At 41.3% G+C, this 19878-nt stretch overlaps 1 protein-coding gene across 3 annotated transcripts in view; it reads right to left on the bottom strand.

Annotated features, from left to right (window-relative positions):
* Positions 1-16866, bottom strand: part of nrxn1a (neurexin 1a) — a 51404-nt gene extending 34538 nt beyond the window's left edge. The window contains exons 1-4 of one of the 3 annotated variants that reach the window (XM_026315231.1): positions 16134-16866; positions 10787-10804; positions 10032-10061; positions 9012-9023 (exon numbers count right to left, since the gene is read on the bottom strand). In XM_026315231.1, the coding sequence (XP_026171016.1) occupies positions 9012-9023; positions 10032-10061; positions 10787-10804; positions 16134-16866 (793 nt within the window). The remainder of the gene's footprint in view (positions 1-9011; positions 9024-10031; positions 10062-10786; positions 10805-16133) is intronic. The other 2 variants (XM_026315229.1, XM_026315232.1) reach the window with 2 other exon arrangements.
* Between the last annotated feature and the right edge of the window lie 3012 nt (positions 16867-19878).

Genomic DNA, 19878 nt, shown 5'->3' with positions numbered 1-19878 from the left:
TGAGTTCCCCCTAGTGTGTGATTCCTTCCCTCCCAGCATGTTAATTAAGAGAGTATGTGTGCATGTGTGTGTGCATGGCTCAAAAGAAGAAAAAACCGTGCAACTTTGCGTTCAAGTATATGAATGTGTATGTGTCCACAGACAAGTATATGCTTTTTATGTGTGCATGAAATGTGTGGGGGTGTGGGTGGGTGCTGGTCTCTGTAAATATTGGTGTATTGCTGTCAGAAAAGCTATTACCAACTCAGGGCCTCAGGCTAGTCTTTACTGAGAGGAGCGAGAGCGAGGAGGAGGGGGACACACACAAAAACACACTCACATACACCAAAAGAACAGCTACAAACGCTAAGGCAATCACACACACACACTCTCTGTCTCATACACACACACAAATACGCAGACAAATGTAGATGAGGTGGCAGAGTGAGGGGGGCAGCCAAGTAGCTCACAATGAGAACACACACTGCCGTCCAGCATCATTCTAGTGGTAATTTACAGAAGTGCCATTAGGTTTCAGTGTGGTGCTCCACCGTTCTGTTGCTAATTTACAGACATGTCATTAAACCAGACAGGAGCACATAAAGCATCTCTACATCGATCTGGAAGCTCTGGCCTGCAAACACTCACTCCTTGTTCTATTAAATCACATACAGAAGGCACAAATCAGGCTGGAAAATGCATATTGGATAACAACACAATGATGAAAGAGTGTCGAGCATGTATATATCCAGTGTATAGACACATCTAAAACACACAGAAACACACACCCTGTGGGCAGGTTGGAGTGGCTCTGTTGTAGCTCAGATTAATGGAGTGAGTCAGTATTAGCTCAGAGTAAACAGTGAGACAGACACTGACATACACACCACATGTCACACTTCATCCTGTGGAGAGCACTGTCAATCAATGCAAGTGAGCAGGAGAATGAAGGAATCCAGTGAAAGCAGGAGGAAAACTCAAATGAAAGGAAATGAGAAGGAAAAGTACAAATCATTTTAAGCACATATAATTTGCAGCTGAGCTTTTGCCATTGTGTATATAAACTAATGGCTTCTTGTGGACTAGTTTTGTGTTATATGTAACAAAAAATGTCAAATGACAAATATTTTTCTTTGCTCTGAGATGTCTCTTTTTAGGGAAACCTAATCTTAATGACACAATGTAATTAACATTTAGTTTGCGAAGAAGGGGAGAGGAAAAACAGAAACCATATTTTTATGAAATTACCGTTATTTATTTTTTTATATTAGTTATTTAAGTAATGTTTTCTGTAGCCTGCCTTTGTGGTGTGTGTAAGCTCCGGCTGTAAACGTAAATTTTCTTTGCTCTGATGTGGCTCTTACAAGAGAGACCTTGATCTTAATGATACTACATGAATAAAACTGAGTTGGCAAGTAAAGGGACTGATGAAGGAATTTCTCAAGCTACTTTAGTCTTGGTGAAATTTTACTGAAAAGCTTTATTAACAAATACATTTAAGACTTTTTTTTTGATGATTAATCTTTGTTCTCGCTTAATTCTTGGTTGTTTTATATTACTGTGTATTTCCTCAATACTGATCATTATTGTTTGAATGTTAGTTGTGTGGGTGTATGCAAGGTCTGAGTGTAAATACTTTGCTTTGAAGTCTCTCTTGAAAAAGAGGCCTTGATCTCAATGACACTATGGTTTAAAAAAAGTTATTTAATGAAACATGGAAATCTATCAAGCTAGGTTCCTACAGAGTTTTTAGAGCTTTATTATAGTATTTGATGATTTTATGACTCTTGTTTTTTAACAAATTCTTGTTGATTGAATGGTGGTTGGTAGTAGTCTGTTTGTATTTATTTATACAGTCTAAAGGGCTCAAAGTGATGTCTGGCTGAAAAGGTTTTTCTTTCTTTTCCGGCGTCATTCTTGAACAGGAATTTTCTCAAACAGCCTCTAAAATGTGTCTTTTGCTTTGGAGATTTAATGTTAGATGTTTTAAAGTTTCACTCTTACTCCTTGATGTCACTTGTTTGCCTATATTAACTGTGATAATTGCTGCATGCTGGCTGTGTTGTATGTAAGGTGTCACCGTAGCGATTAGTCAATTAATTTGTCATTTGACAAAAAATAATTCAGAACAACCTCAACATCAGTCGATTGTTTAAGGCATTTCAATGGCAAATGTTAATGGGCTAAACACCTTTTCTTTTCTACTTTATTTGATTGTAAACAGAAGAACTTTGGGTTTAGGACTATTTTTGGACAACAGAACAAATTGTAAAATACTATTTTGTAGCCACTATTTTACTATTTTCTGACTTTACATACCCAACAATCAACAAAAAAAGAATCTAAATGTTGATAGATTCTAAAAATATCCCTTATCTGCAGCTCTGTTTTTTTCTTTTACTCAGCTCTCTGTTAAAGAGGATCTTTAACTGACACTTAATAGTTACTAAAGAAAATAGCAGAATAGGACATGGTAGGACAGGAAAATGGAAGAGGGGAACAGAAGGAAAAGAAGCAGAAGGTGATAGGCATCAGACCTTGAGGGCTATCATTAAACAAACTACTCTAATGAATAAAGCAGTCTGTGGGAACACAGGACAGAGAGAGAATGAATATCTGATCTGGTTGCTGCTGCTGGGACCAGCTGCAACTGACACCCTCCAACAATCAAACACATCACTTGGATTTCTCTGTGTGGATGCATCTCCCGTTGCGTTGTCTCTCCTCGTGGGTTTCCTTCCCAACATCTCACACATTAATTTGTCATTTCCATGGCAACTCTGTGTTACATGGGCTACAGCAAATATGAACGTGTGTTTTTCGGGGAGAGAGAGACAGGAAGAGAGATGAGGAAGGAGGGCGAGAGAGAGAAAGAGTGATTGAGTGAACAGTACATTATCATGGACAGCTGTACTGAATCAAAATGGCGGATGGAGGCTGGGAGCACATCAGGGGAGCCTACATTATACAGCACCTGATAGAAGGAGCAGGGTAGAGGAAAAGAGAAACATTCATAGAAGAACTTGAAAAGAGGTAGGAATAGAAAAGGGGAGATGGAGAGACTCATTGAGATGGGGAACACAAAATGCAACAGACGAGTGAAAGGGGTAGAGGAATAAAAAGAGAGACAAGGAAAGGGAGTGGCAGAGAGCGAGGGATGGGTGGCTAGAGAAAAAGAAAGAGAGAAAAATGCTGGTGTATCTAAATCCTAGTGTAGCAAGCTTCAATCATGGCAGCCCTGTCATTCTTGAGATAGCACACTGCAATTCCCCTGCACCTCGTTTTTAGCCCACCATGCATTTCTGCTATCAGCTCCTCTCAGACTGTCCATACACACACACACACACACACACACACACACACACACACACACACACACACACACACACACACACACACACACACACACACACACACACACACACACACACACACACAGCATAAACTCAAATGCCATGCATTAAGGCATTCCTCCTTAATAACAGACAGGTGGATTAACTAGGCGCTTTTACAGTATACAGATAGATGACCAGTGCAGGAAATGTATGTAAATGTATGCTAACATATGCATAGTCTCTATATTAAGTTAAAGTGTGGAAATCTATACAGCCAAGTTCACTAAAGGCTTGGCCTGCCGTTTCAATCTCTATTTAGTGATATACAGCATCTGGCTTTGAATCCGATTGGGCTATCACATCACAGCCAAGGGAGCAATACTGTAGAGGAGGATATTACTGTCAGGGTACAAGTGACAGATTGGTGGTCTGAAATGTTAAGCTCTTATTCCTCTTTTTGCTGTTGTTAAATTGAAGGAATTCATTCCCAACATAAGATATATGGGAGGGTTTAAAAAAATATATAACACCGGCTCTGACAAACTGGTACTGGTACTAAATTAGTGCAGAAGCGATTACTCGATTAGCCGAATGACAAAAAAAATTTATCAAGATATTCAATTTACAGACATTGGCAGCATTTTGCTTAATAAACAGTAAAACATATTAAGGGGTTTGAGCAGATATGGCCTTTTTAAAGTGAATTTCAAAGCTAAATTCTCTTGAGAACAAATAGAACATAACACATTACATTGTTAATCCCTTTGAATGGATACAATAGCATACTTCCTGCATTTATGTGTAGTCTTTTACTTCTTTTTTTCTTTTATCAATGCTCATCTCTCTCTGTCTTTAGCTTGGGTTTGGCCTTCTCTCTGGTACCCAGGGAAACCGGGTTGTTTCCATGACAATGTCTGCAGGCAGAACAGTGTATTTGTCTTAAGCTGGATAAGATCAGAACCAGTTTCATCCTTTTTAGACACACACACACAGACGTGCACACACATGTACATGGAAGAGGACATTGATGCTGAAATATGCTTTGTGTACACAAGCAGCCAAACTGATATGAAACCATGAAGTTACATATAACCACATAGACAAATCACAATGCTCACCACACAAACACATACACACACCTAATGAAACTCTTTTACACCAGGTTGTTGTTCACAAACAGCAGCATAAAGATCTCTTTTCATAAAGGTAATGTAATGGGTTTTTAATGAATGCTGTGGCTATTTCAGTTGCTGTAGTTATGCCAGACAAGTACCACAAGTAAATTAGTGTTTGTGTGTGCATGTGCATCGGGTGAGGAAGTGTGTGTAAGCTTGTTCCTGTGTTTGTTCTTGTTTTGGCAAACAGCAAAGAAATGAACTTCAAATGCCAGATGGGGTACTGGAGTGAATCGCCAATTGGGCCACTACCCTCAGCACCCGCTCAGAGACAATGGAAATTGCTAGAACAGGTAACAGACAACTGGAGCACTGAAAAGCCTGTTTCTTTCTAAAAAGAGCAAGTGTGTCTGTGTGCGCCTGTGTTGGATGAGGTATCTGCATCACAGATGAATACTATGTTGGTTGATGTGAGACTGTGTCAAGTCGGGGAGCCCAAGGAGAGATGCAGTGCCCCTGATGAGATATGCTACCGTCTTATCTCCCTTCCTGTCTCCCTCTGCGTCTCCGACCTTCTCTTTCCACCTCTTTTCCCACTTTTTGAATGCAGTCCTATCTTTCCTCACCATCACTTTTCTACACTTTTCACCCACCCCTCCTTTCGCTCTCCCTTGCAGCCAGCCTTCGCTCTTTCTCCTTCATCCTCTGTAAATGGGGAGTCCGTTTGATGTCTTTATTGTTAGGCGATTACAGGGTGCATTGGCTTTGTGTCCGCTATTAGCGTTGCAGTGAATGTGCAAAAATGTTAATGTGTATACTTGCTAACAGCAATTGCAATTGCATACAATTATCAGTAAATGCATACATTTACCAGTGGGATTGCTACAATTTCCCATAGTGAATTCAGTAACTGTGCATCTCCCTGATAATGTGATGGTAGAGCTCTGTATGTGGTGATGTGCCTGCCATTACAAGAACTGCATGGGTGTTAAGCATTAATGAGTGTTGTAATACAGTACTGTAATGGGTGCTAGCAGAAGAAAGTAGAGGCACAATTAGTCCCATTAGTGGAGAGGGTATATCAAGGAAAATTATAATTTCTTCTATAAAAACTTTGTTGCAGCTGCTTTATCACTGCTGATGATAAGAGGTGGTACATTTTTTTTTCCACAGCTTGAGATGTGGCCATCAGGATCCAAATTCATGCCAGTCACTCAGGCAGGCAGCCAATCACAAGACACTTGCCTCTTAACACCAAGTGGCTCTCTCACCTCGAGTTGGGTGCTGCTCAATTGCCTATCTTGCTAAAATATGTAAGCATTTCAACTACAGTGGCTAATACGTATCTGATGCCTTTTATTGACAAATTTGCATTCTATTACAGCATTTAATTCAGGGTGAATGTGATTTGCAGATTTTACTAGCAGGTACAGAAGCTTGGGGAACACAGATAAAATATTTTGGAAAGACCTTGGTCATTTTAAGACTAACAGTTGGAAAAACGTCCTTGTAAAAACAGATTTAGATTATGTGTTAATACATAATAGGATCTAATGTTTTTATTTACTGCTACATATTAAAGCTACAATCATTAGCTAATTAATTGATGAGTTAATTGAAAATTAACTTGAGTTTAACTTAAGTTTTTTGGTAATTGAATAATCAAAAATCAATAATTATTTTGGTTGGATGACAAAAGATGTTTGACAGCATCATTTGTGGCTGTAGGAAATACTAAGAGGCATGATTCATGATCTTTTGACATCCTTAGCTGTACCCTAAATGACAGAAAACAAACTAAAAATAGGAAGAAATTCTCACATTTGAAAGCAGTCAGTGAATGTTTGCCATGTTTGCCTATGAAGGAACATATAAATAATCACAATATTGTTTAAAAATTGACAAAGCTTTTGAAAACAAATGCTTTCATTCAACCATAATAAATAAATGTTACCTAAAAACAACATCTGAGTAAGATACGTTGAGAAATTGTACAAGCACAATGAACATAATGGAAATATGCTTTTGTAATTTTGTTACAGTGATTTAGACTTTTATTAAAATCTAAATCAGATTCATTCTTAGATGGCGATGAGAACAGGGAAGGAGACATGCTGTACTTTGCTGGTACTGACTGGTTTCTCTTGTCTTGTCGTCTGCTGCCACTCCCAACCCCACACAGGGTGGACTCAGCACACACAGCTCATGTGCTCTGTGTGTGTGTGTGTGTGTGTGTGTGTGTGTGTGTGTGAGGAAAGCGCACGCACACACACAAGACTACAAGAGTAGAGGGGCAATTACTAAAAAATTCAATGTGTGATGATGAATATGCGTGTGTGTAGCCTGCGCCCATGCGTCCATCTGTGTGTTTTTGACATAAGACAATGTGTTAAAATGAGCCGCTTTGATTGCCGACGCTTTATGAGTCACAAGTGATGACTCACAATCCACCTCCCATGAACATGCACTCATGCACTCACACAAAACACACACACACAAACATACAGACACACACACCTCATTCTCTCTCTTGCCTTCATCCACTGACCATGAAGAATATGTGCAGGCAGCCTTACTCATGCATATTTACACTGAACACACTCACTCACCTACTCACCGAACACTTTCTAAAGGTTACTGTGTGTGAGTGTGTGTGAATGTGTGTCTATTCAACCATCCCTTCACATGCATGTGTGTGTAAAGGTCACTTCAAGCAAAGCTGACCACTTGCCTCTGCTGAGCACAGATTGCTGGATTGATATTGAGAACACTTGGACATGCAGACAAACAACCATTATTAACTGGACAACATGCTTCAAAGCTAAAAAAAATAAATAAATATCATAAACGAGCATCACTGCCAATTATGTCCAAGAGCCACTACTCAACTCTACTCAGAACTTTCAATCACTCATTCACCCAGAACCCTTCACGGTCTATTCTTGGCCACACAGAGAGAAGAGAAAGGGCAAAATCTGCTACTTGGCTTTAAGCACATTTTCCATCCAGATTACTGCTGCTCAATACCCCCCCCCCCCCCCCCAAAAAAAAAAAAAAAATCCATTTCCCCCTCTTCCTTTGGCTGCTCGATACTTATGAAAATCCAATTTGGCTCCCTCTTTTCTTTCTTCCCTCCACAATTCGTGTATTTTCACCTACACAAAGTGATTAGTGATCTGTGGGTATCGTTTCCAGAGAGAATGATAGCTGTGTTTTATAGAGGAGGGGAAAGGTCCAGGACTCCCCATCAGGCCTGACGTCCCTTGGAGAATGACTGGGCAGGGAGGGCAGACAGGAGCACTGCTGTCCCTTTGCAGATACAGGCAGTTGCTCTACATCACAGAAGAGAAAGCGACTCACTTTATCTCTCCCTCGCTTCCTCTTTCCCTCTCTCCTCTTTCTATCATTCATTCCTTTAGCTCTTCTCTCACAGGCACAGTCTCTTTTTCTCAATTTCTCCAGCACATACACACACACAAGCAGACACACATGCTATATATCTTTCTAAGACACTGCACCCCACACCCATTCCACCCCCTCAAAGAAACTCATTTCAGCTTTGCGGTGTACTCAAAAAGCCTCTTTACGCTGAGCTAACCTAAGCTAGGCTTCGTCTGCACCATTTGACAGCCTTTACATCTCAGTATGCAGAGCAAAAACACTCACACAAATACACACTCACAGCTTTTTCATGTGTACAGTTTTTGAAAGAGACTTCAAAGGTTTTAAAAAATAAAAAAAAAATTCAGCAACCTTCTTTTAGCCTATCACAATCCAAACAGTCGTAATAGTGAGGGCATCCACCATACACAAATACACAGAATACATTGTGTAATAATGCTGTAAGCATATGTTAATACATGTTGGTCCTTCAGTTGGTGATTTAAAATGCTGAGTATGAGCCAGATGAAGCAATTAAATTATCTCTGCCACATGGATGATTAAGGGCAAACATTTTAAGGCAGAAACTCAAACACCAGACAATCAAAACATAAGAAAAATGCTCAAATAGAAATATACTTGTCAGAATAGAGATGTTCCACCATGATAGATGGTTGGAGACATTATTTGTGCTCTATTCAAGATATTTCTATCCACTATCTTGGATGAACATTTCACAAAATTGCGCATTTCACAGAATACACAGCGGCTCTGTCACAATGGGAGACAGCCGCCATCATTTCATCTCTCATCCAATCAAAGAACACAATAGACGCAGTTCAGTCTGTCACGGTCAGGCCTGTCTTCATGTGGGCCAATCAGTGTATTCATCAGCGTCATGCAGAGCTGACCGTTCAAGCAGGACCTACCTTCATATTTTCGAAAGCACCACAGACCGGAGCTCCTATTCATTCACACACGTGCATACAAGTACGATCACACTCGCACCCACATGCATCAACAGCTTACCTTATCAGAAATGAAACATTCCAATTTAAAGGCAACCCAAATAAGAACTTGAAGCCGAACAGCACTTAAAGGCTGCATTACCATACATACAAGGGTCTGTCAATACATTCAACTTCAAAACCATCCAGAACAGCCCATTAGCCATACACATGAAAATAACAGAGGGGGGTACCTCTGACTTTTCCTAAGTTCACAGAGGGTGGTGTCCCCAACAGCGAGAAAGGGCAGAAAAGGAAACAAAAAAGGAAAAAAGAGGAAGAGGCAAGAAGATAGAAGTGGAAATGTGAGTTTTGTTCATCAGTGAACAATTTTCAAAAGGCAGAACAGTGGCAATTGTTTTTGGGCTGAGTTAAGAAATACTGGACAACTTGAGGGTTGAGGTATAACAGTTCTGCTTTCATACAATAAATGAATGTTTGTTCAGAAACGCATGGCGCTTGCCAAGGTATGAGCTTGAGCCCATTTGAGGACAGCAACATCAGCAGCGCAAGACATGCTGGAAGCTGATGAGAAGCCATGGATAAATGTGGATGAGTGCTCCTGTGAAAAATGTCACAGTTATTGATTCAAACCCTGACGTAAAAGCCCACATGCACACATACACTGCACACACACACTCAAATCTTACATACAGATGAGAGAAAATAAATCAGGTGAAAGATAAAAGTCCAAATCAAACCATCCATGGTGTCAGTTGGTCAGTCTGCCTTAGCTCCATTACCATGACCTGGAGCCCTGCCAAGTCTAACCGAGCCAATTGTCATCAAACCACAGCCGTCTACACCCTCTCATTACTCCCTCCCCCATCAGCTGCTATGATAATCGAATAACTATCCCAGCAGAAGTTGCTCTCAGGCTTATCACTTACTTCAAAAATCAACTCCAAAAAAGATCTTTAAAGTTATATTTCCTATTTAATTATTCCACTGCAAATGCCCGAGCCATCCATTTCAGTTTAAACTAAAACTGAGAATTCTGATGACACCAAATGGGACCATTTCAGAAGGAAATCTCAATTACTGAAAAAAAAAAAACTAACCTTAGTTCAGTGCCTAGAGAGACAACTTCTTCCCGTGCCAGGTGGTGATGTAGTGGGGGGAGGGATACAGGGAGTTGTGAGTGTGGGGATGAGGAGGTAGGGGATGATTGTGTAGCAGAGGACAACAGGAAGTGAAGTAAGAGGAGGCCATACCTTGGTCGCCAATCATCAGGTGTGCCAGACCTTAAAGGAAGACAAGAGCACAGTCAGCACAGCAAAGGATCATGGAGTGTGAAGAGTGTGTGTGTGTGTGTGTGTTACGAGAGTTTGTCAGTGACATGGTGGTGAATGCTAAAGGTGTCTGTACAAATGTGTGTATGCATGTGTCTATACCAAATATCTAAAAATAACTAAAAAGACACTTACTTATCTTAGGCAGCAATCCTATGTACAAACAGGTACGCACAAAGACGTTTGCACACAGCCATGAAATAGGTTGTATACAGTATTTGTGTGTGTCTATGTCACCTCAGATGATTGTGCATGTTGTACTTATAGGATGTTGTACTTACCAGACGACAGCAACCAACCCCTACATACCCACACAGACCATCAAACATTTATGCTGGCTACCTTATACTATATTTCTACAGCAGAAGATGTAATGACAACATGAACGCCAGAAAGAAAAAGGCGAAGCACAAGACTGACATGAAAAAGATATAAATGGGTACAAGAGAGCATGGAGAGAAATTGTGAAAAGAAGATAATGATATGGCTACAGAAATGTGTACCTAAAAACTAAGGCAAGAATATAGAAAAGTGGGAATCAGATAAAGAAGCAAATATATGTCTGAATAAAGAACAAGGAAAGAAACTCAAATATAGATAGACATAGAATTCACAGACAGACAGATAGGTAGATAGGGAGATAGACAGATAGATAGGTAGATAGAAGTACAACCTACCTGGGGTGTAGCTGTGCTCTGGAAAGGTGTCGCAGCCAGCCGAGGAGAGAGAGAGACAGACATTCATTAACATGCATGCTTAGCCCTTGGGTTACCATGGCTACTTACTGTACATGCACACCCCTCCAGGGTTACTGTGGTAACATACATGCAAGGTCCACGCAAACTTCACAATGGATACCATGCTGCAGTGGTAGCCAAAATTGAGGTTTGTCTATATATATATATATATATATATATATATATATATATATATATATATATATATGTATTTATATATATTGCCCTTAATTTATTTAACTGCATTAAAAAAATGCTCACTCTTATTCACTTACTCTCACTCTGTAACTCTACATGTGTATAAATACACATAGATAAATCTCACACACACATACCCACCCACACTTGTAGATACTGAGAGGGGTTGGGGGGTGTGTGGGGGTGTCAGCATAAATATACATTCCTACCTGGATGTTTGGATTCAAGAGCCGTTTAACCCAGAACTTACCTTGCAGCTGCTTCCTCTCCCCCAGAACCCTCCCCCAACAGATAGCATGCAGCGCACACACACAAGAAAACACACACCTATTCAATCTCACAATCTCTTCCTCATATTCTTTCATTCACACAAACAGACATATAAACACTTACATTGACTATGACAGTAATAATGACGTGAAATAGCAGGGAAACATGTAGGAATGGGTTAGCAGTGCAGGAAAACGAGAGGCATGCATGGTTTAATACAGGGACAGAGTGTGTTTGTGTGTGTGAGCGTGTGTTTATGTGTGTTAGTGTGTGTATTGTAAGCTGTGCACTCTTCTCAGTGTTTCCTTGCATCTGCCCTTGTGCTAGTCGCATGGCAGGAACAGGTGGAGCCATTAGCATGCTAACAGCGATTTGCCCTCAAGGACAATGCAAGCCAGGCCAGGCCTAACAAGCCAGGTTCACTCTGCTTTCACTGGAGGGCAGAATGACTTACACAGTAATTACATTTATGCATAGCACTGCCCAACCTCTCTTCATCTACTACAGCTATATTTTGAATATCTCCAATTGTTTTTTTTTTTTTTAAAATGACATTTTAGCACAAAACTCTCATAAATTGCAGTCCTCAAACTGGTATTAAAGATGAAAAAAGTAATATACTTCCTTTCAGAGAGAGAAATGTTTACAGTAAATAATAATATTATATTACTTTGTAAATGTTTCTAAGCTTGTCATAAATCTGCAAAAGTATGAGTGTGAATAAAAGTGGATCATTATGGGGCTGTGAACATATCGTGTAATTGTAAATGTGTACTGAAACTAGCACAGTCAGTCAAACTGCTTATTTCTGGCTTCAAACATGGTCCTAGGGATCCATTTATTTTGTATTAAAGATTCATAACAGAATTTTTTTCTAATTTTCAGAGGGTTATAATTTTATCTCAAGGCTTCATTGTACCGCTTCACTGAGGTTGCTGAATAACATATTTTCAAGGTACAATATAAGAGATAAATCTTCTGCCTGACTCTGACTCTACTTACTAAATAAAAACAACTAAACATCCTGGACTCATACTTCCAAATAATGATCATTCTTATTTCCAAAGAGACAACCATGGTTACAACACATACAATAAATATTTCACAAAACTGTAAACAATGTTAACATACTCTTTTTCTTTAGTTAAAGAAATACATTGATCTGAGCTTGTGTTCCACATTCCCTTTGCCTTCCTTTTCATTCTCATATAAACCTTTGAATTCATCTTCTTCAGAGCGCACCTGAGAAGAGTATGAGTACACAGAGTATTACTCACAGGTAGTGATATTAATGTATGGATATTTGCATAGCCTGTGGATCCTGTGGTTAAAGATATCTTACTGAGCAAACAGTGATATCTAACTGAGCAACAGTACATGAGGCCAGTTTTAAAAACATTTTATACCACAACAAATCACTTTAAAGATCTACACAAGCCACAAAATAGTAAATTATCTGCTCAATTCTCCTGTCTCACTGTATGTCGGAACTATTTTTATAGAATGAGTAACATGAACCAGAGAGCTCGGGAGAAGAATTAAGCATCTGAAATGTGCTTAAAACTCTTATTCCACTATGTTGTTCATGTTTTAGATTTCTGTTAACCAGCCTCATTTGCTGCTGTTTATTTTTGTGCGAAAAGCTGCCAGTCCACTCAAAAATCTCTGTCGCTTGAATCTATTTCTTGAGCTAATCTCTGTGAATTACTGTAATAAGCAACTAACCGAAGAAAAGACATAAAGTAACCTTTTAAAACTAGTCATTAAGCTGCTCTCAATTTCCGCCATCATCTAACCATCATACTCTATACCCTGCAGCAATTTCCACCTAAAGTCTGATGAAATGTAAATCTGATAGACTAAGAAAAGACTGATGAAATAGTAGTCTGAATCACCACATTCATACCGACACTCCAAAATAGGGCTAGAAGGGTCTTTGTATTTCCATTTGAAAAATCACATCACAATTCAATCCAAGAACTCCTTCCTATTATAATATATCTGAAGCTGGATTCTTTTTAGAATAAAAGATCTATGTAATCTGGTAACACTATTTGATTTTACATGATTTAAAATCTGTACTGCTCACTCTTTGTACAGCCATTCAAGCACACCTTCTAACTAGACCATTTTACAAGTGTACTAATACGAACATTGGCCACTGTTGCCAAGAGAATTAATGACTTGAGCACTTACTCTCAACAGCAACACTTGGGATCACTCACAATTGAAATGTGTGTCCATCTCTGGGAATATAAAACAGCCCCTTAAAAAGTATAAGTAGTCTCTTGTTGGTGGAAAAAGTGCTGGTCCAAAGCAGGTACTGCATCTGGTGAGAGCATTTATGTAAAATGTCTGCACCTCCCATTTAGCCTGTAGAGCTACACCGCTGTTAGGAACCTCAGTGCTAGTGTGACTAATGGTGGTGGTGCTGGAGTCTGCACATGGTGTCACAGTGTTACTCCTTCTGGTTTTATGTTTGTGTAATATGTGTTTGTGCAGGTATGTGTGTGTCAAGGCTGTCTGTGTCTCCCACTGTGCCCTAACCAGCAACAGAAGAGCAGACTGGATTAGACTGTCTTGAATCACTTGTCCATCACCACACTTCTGCAGAAAGGTGATCACAGCTTTACCTGTCATGTCTGGAACCTCCAAATACTCCACATGCAACAGCAAGCGCTATGTCTGCAAGTAACAAGTTCAGTTTCTAAAATGTCAAAGAAATAGTTAAAAATGCCCATCACTATTTCCCAAAGCAAAATCATTTATATTGCTTTTATGACCAACAGTCCGAAACCAAAAGTTATTCAATTTACAATAATATGAAACAAAGAAAAGCAGCAAATCTTCATGTTTTTGGAAGCAGGAACGAGGGAATATTTGGCTTTTTTCTTTACAATTACAGTAAGTTAGGCTGCAACTAACAACTATTTTCTGTTGATTACCATTTTGTAATTTTGTTTATAAAAAGTCATTTAGGGTCTTTCACAGCCCAAAGTGATCAATTCAAGATGACTGACAAGCAGTTATGAAAAGAGGTAATTCATTTTCTATTGAGTACCAACATTTTGTAATTGAATAATTGCAACTCTGTTTTAAATTAGTACTTATTTTTCTGTCAATCGACAAATTATTTCAGCAATAGTGAGCACAACACAAAATCTACCTTCCCCACGTTAAGGTTGGCCGTCCTACATAAACATCACACACACGCACCCCCACATCCATGTACAGTATAAATGATGCCTAAAATCAGCAAGAGGTGAGATAAAGCAATAGGGAGCAAGGAGTCCAGCAGGGGGAGGTTGGAGCTGAGGAATGGGGGTAGGGAAGAAGGCAAGAAGAGCGAGGGTGGAGAAACACTCCTGGTATGAGGTCTCCCTATTAGTCCTGTCTCCATGGTAACCTATGCCTTCATCCTGTCCACTAAATGCTACGGTGTGATATGCTGGATGTCTAAAGGGGGGTGTGATGCTGACAGCGGCGCTGGGTGTGGTGTGAGGTCAAGTCAGTGACAAATGGTGACCACACAACAAGGCCACTCTACCATTTTTGGCAGATGCACTTGTGTCATTAAAAAAAAAAAAAATCAATCGCCAAGGCAAAGCTGAACCGTATCTTTAAAAGGAAAAAAAAAAACTGTAGTAGTTTAGAGAGCTATTGATCAAGAATGCAGATTTTCTCTGTGGATGAACTGAAGCAAATCTGATGACACACACAACTAAACAGGGGAAAATTAAAGCAGCTGAGTTCATTAAGCAGCTGTTCTGTTTTTTTAATGGCCATCATTACATTACCCTGTGTATTGGCACTTATACTGACCAAAGCCTTGTTTGACAGTATTGAGGGAGGGTGTTCTGGTAGAGTTCAGATATTAAATCATTTGTTAACAGTATTTTTCATTTGCCTCTTCCAAAAATTTTTATATTCATATCAGGATTTTTATTGTCACACTTCTTAATATTTATGAAGCAATACTGATAGGACACTATTTCCTCTTTTATAATGCATTAAAACACTGACTCAAAAACAAATACTATGTACTTCACACATGCACAAACAGCATCTTAACAGGCTGCAAACTGTTCAGATTTATTGCAGACAACAGACTGCACACACTTCATTTCATCACACTATGTATGGTGCCTGTAAAGGCCATCTAGAATCGATGCAAATCCATTAACTCAGGCAGCCAGGTGTCAGCCAAGTAACAACCACTGATTTCCAGCCTCTTAGCCTAGTTCTAATTAAAGTCTCTCAACACGAACCAATAAGCACATCCATAATGGATCTATATGGTTACTCTGTTTTGGCAAAAACACCAGCTAAACCCTACAATGTCCTAGTGCTGTTAGCCCGGTAAGGCTTTTCGGTGAGTTTCAGAAATTTGTCACAAATCTTCAGACTCTCAAGTTCATGGTCTGAATGCAGCACAGAACAGCTGTCTTCCACTAAACCAATTGCACTCCTTGGGAGGGGGTTTAGCTCTGAGATCTGAAGGTACACACTAAATTGGGAGTCATTGGAAGCCATAAAAAATCAATACCAAACATAATCAGTATGCATGTCTGTGCACTGTTTGCAAAGACTGCTGGTCCATACACACCAAATGAAGGCAGCTGTGACAGTGTGAATGAAAAACAGATGTCTACATTGAAGAACTTGGTGTTTGGTATAAGTTTGAAGACATGCCTTCACAGACGTAGTCCTTATGTATGTGTGTGTGTGTGTGTGTGTGTGCATCCAGTATGTGTAGTTAACTGTATGTAGATAAAGGATGAGATGTATATGATGGGTCAGCATGGTTTTTGAGCCTTACCTTCGCTGCAGTCGTTGCCTTGGTAACCGGTGTCGGAGCAGTCGCAGACAGCCTGGTCGTTGACTACACTGCACACCCCTCCATTCTGGCACTGGTGGTCCGGCCCACAGCCAGCTGTTACTATGACGCCTTCTGAGCCATCCAGCATCACCAATGAGCCATTGATGCTCACGGCCGTGATCCAGCCACGGAAGGCAGGGTGTTCTCGCACCGAAGGGGAAGTGAGGCGCAGGGGCGAGGAATGTAGCTCTGGCGTCACCCCACCCATGTAGGTGTGGCTGAATACTGTCATGTCTCTTCTCTTGCTCTTTACTTCTGCCCATCCCTCCAGTCGCCCGTCCACCTCCAATGAGGTGTTCCTCCAGTCCCGTTTGACACGCACTGCATGCCAGTGCCCATCGCTCACTGCCACACCTGACTGCAGTTCAGCCGGCTCAGCACAAAAGATAGAGAAGCGAAGGCGGAGGTGGCCATGGAGAAGCAGCAGCTCCAGGAAGTCGCAGAAGCCCTCATCATCCAGGTAGAGCAGCAGGCCCTCCTGGCTGTGAGTCCGCAGACTGAAGCTCAGTACACTCTCACAGCAGGCATTCCACACTGGGAACCGCCCCCACTGGCTGGAGACGCCTCCAAACTCCAGGACCTCTCCTTGGGCCTGGCCCCCCACACTGCATAGGCACAGCCCCAAGAAGAGCAGGGGGGCCGCTGCCCAAACACACACCGCCATCACACTCATACACACACTCGCTCTCGCACGCACTCACACACACCTGAGAGGAGACAAAGGCTAGAGCAGGGGTGATCCCTCTAGCCTACAGCTCATGGTGACAACTGTAGGGCACTACACAGAACACTTTCTAGGTGTCTCAGACGCACCCTGTTTTTAGTGTGTTTTACAAAGACTCCTATACAGCTCCAGCAGTGGTGGGGTCAAACAGCAGCTCCTTCCCTGTTTTTCAGCACGCTTGGGACATCTTCTTTGGCCTTGGCTTGGTGTCTGTGTCTTCTCTGATATGTTCAATGTCTTCTCTCCATTCAGTGTTTCATTCTGTACTTCTGACATATGAGATTCCAGGTGTGTGTATTTGTGTGTGCATCTGCCTGAGTGTTAGATGAGTGACAAATAGGATGTGAACTCCATCTTTGTGCCCTAGATAGGGCCTGTTCCCCCATACAGGCAACTCCCCACGGAGTATGAGCGTGTGTGTGCCTACGTGTGTGTGGCTCACACTCTGGTAATGGAGAGAAATGACACCGTCATAGCAGAATTTTCTTCCCCTCCTCCCTAGTCTTAGTAGGGCAAGACTTAAAGTGTGTGTGGGCAAATACGTGTGTGTGCGTGTGTGTGGGCAAATACGTGTGTGTGCGTGTGTGTGTGCGCGAATGAGGTGTGTGTGTGTGTCTCTCACTGCCGCGTCATCACTCTCTCCAGCGACCTAGAGAGAGAACAGAGACGACACAATCAACCAGGGTCACACACAACACACACGTAAACATGCACGCACAAACTCTGTCACATACACACACACACCAGCCATGTCTGCTATAATTCTCAAATTACTCTTTGTCGTGCGTTTTGTGTGCGCAAACACACACACACCATATTGTCACACTACACATTTACCAGGCCCGTACCAAGTCTGTCTAAGAACATACTGAATGCTGGATTTTTACTTCAAAACAGCCACACAACATGAGCTCAAATAAACACATATATACAAGTGTAGGCACGCCCGCACACGCAAACAGCGCCACCTCTGTAGAGCTCCCATCATGCCGCAGGAGATTTTTATAAAGGTGCCATACCTGCGAATGCTTTACCAATAAAAAGTATATATCGACCATCGAGGATTCAGCACATCACAAAGAGCGGGAGCAGCACCGCGCGCTGCGGCGGATGACTCAAACCGCCTCGCGCTTTATCGAATTAACGGCTCCGGAGCTGGTCCCTAACATCTGGACGCATTCACACACAATGGAGACACATGGGCACACACATTGAGCTGCTCATAGTTTCTTCTCCGCGACCCGAGTCCTTGAAAGGCGAAAAAAAGCGGCGACATCCCAGTTATTGATAGACGGGCTGAATGAATGCGGTTGAAATATCGATTCTCAATTTGCAGCCATACCTTCCCTCTATTTTTTTCCCTACTCGCCCGCTGCTCCACTACACCGGGGGTTCAGTCTCATCACCTGCACCCTAGCACTTAACTACAGCTCTCCGGTAAGACGCTAATTACTTTTTTATATTTCACTGTTTTAACTGTCAACCCAGCCTGCCACAATTATGTGACAGCCTCAGCACGGTTAATAAGAAACCCAAGAATGTTTTTTTCCCTAAATGAAGGCACATATAGACTAGAAAACCGACCTACCTCGCGCACATCCTGTGGTCCCGTGGCAACGGTGCCGCGCGCAACTCATCGATTTCCCTTGCCATTTGAGCAGAATCTGAAAGCCGCGAGAGAGGAGAAAGCAGCCGCGCGCCTGGTGGTAGATAGAGCCGGTCTACCGGACAGGGACAAAATTATCACAGGCTCGCCTCCAGGCGACAAGGTGCTATTGCTCTCCCCTCTCGCGCACTCGCTCGCTCTCTTTCAGTCTCTCTCTCTCTCTCTATAGCCCCCCTTTCTTCTCTCGCGCTCAGTCTCTCCCTGAGACTCTATGTCGCTCTCCCTCTCTCTCTCTAGGAGGAAAAGGTGCAGTCTGATGCTCTCCGCGAGATTCGGCAGAGGGAACATCACGTGGTCGCGAGAGCTACAGTGTGTGTGTGTGTGTGTGTGTGTGTGAGAGAGAGAGAGAGAGAGTGAGGTGTGTGTGTAGGGGGGGGATTCGAGAGGACGGGCGGGGCCGCGCGCTGCTGCAGCACCTTGGACGGCGCACACTCACGAAACAGAAACGCAATTACCGGAGGCAGAAAATAAAGCGAGAACCGGGGTAGATCCAAATGATTTAATCCGTGAGTGACAGGGACGATGGCCTTCACCTCTCTCATGCTACAGGAGCGAATGTGTGAAAGACAGCGATTCAGTGATCTGTGGGACGGAATGAAAAGGAACGAGGATAAAAGCCGTCTCAATTTACAAATCTCTCACTGCCACACAGTTATAATCATACAGATACACTTTAAGGCCAAAATTATATGGACATTGTACTTGTGTAACCTACTACTTTTCATGGTTTATAAGCTATGATGGTCATAAAGTCTAAACACAGTGCAACTTTAAAAATAGATACAACAAAACTATATGAAGAAAACGTTAAAAAAAATGCTGAAAAGACAACAACACAGGCAAATAAAGCTGAAAAACATAAGCACAAAGAAATAAAGAAACAAGCTGCAAAAACAAAAAAACAAAAAAAACAAACACAACCAAAAAGAAAAAAACTGGTGAAAAGACATTAACAGTAAATACAGTAAACCAAACCAAATACAGAAATGCTCAAAGTAAAACACAGTGGGATAGAACAGACGTTTCCAGTTAACACTAAAAAGTGATGGTCTCACTAATGTTATTTCTATTAAATGAATTTGTCTTTAAACTTGTTTTTGTTTCTATTTCTGTGAGACTGGCAGTGTTTTTGTTTTTGCCAGGTCTTATCGCCAAACATCAGCAACCAGTCTCAGAAATGTTTTTGTGGCTTAATGGAAAAAAATCCCTGCATCCACGTTGCAAAATAGTGTGGAAAGGTGGAGGAGGTTATAGAAGCATATTTGTGAACGATATGTTCAACATATTACACATAG

This window comes from Mastacembelus armatus, chromosome 19, assembly GCF_900324485.2.
Source record: "Mastacembelus armatus chromosome 19, fMasArm1.2, whole genome shotgun sequence".
In the NCBI taxonomy this organism is placed as follows: Eukaryota; Metazoa; Chordata; class Actinopteri; order Synbranchiformes; family Mastacembelidae; genus Mastacembelus; species Mastacembelus armatus.
The sequence above is the reverse complement of the archived record's forward strand: the minus strand, read 5'-3'. Positions and strand labels throughout refer to the sequence as shown.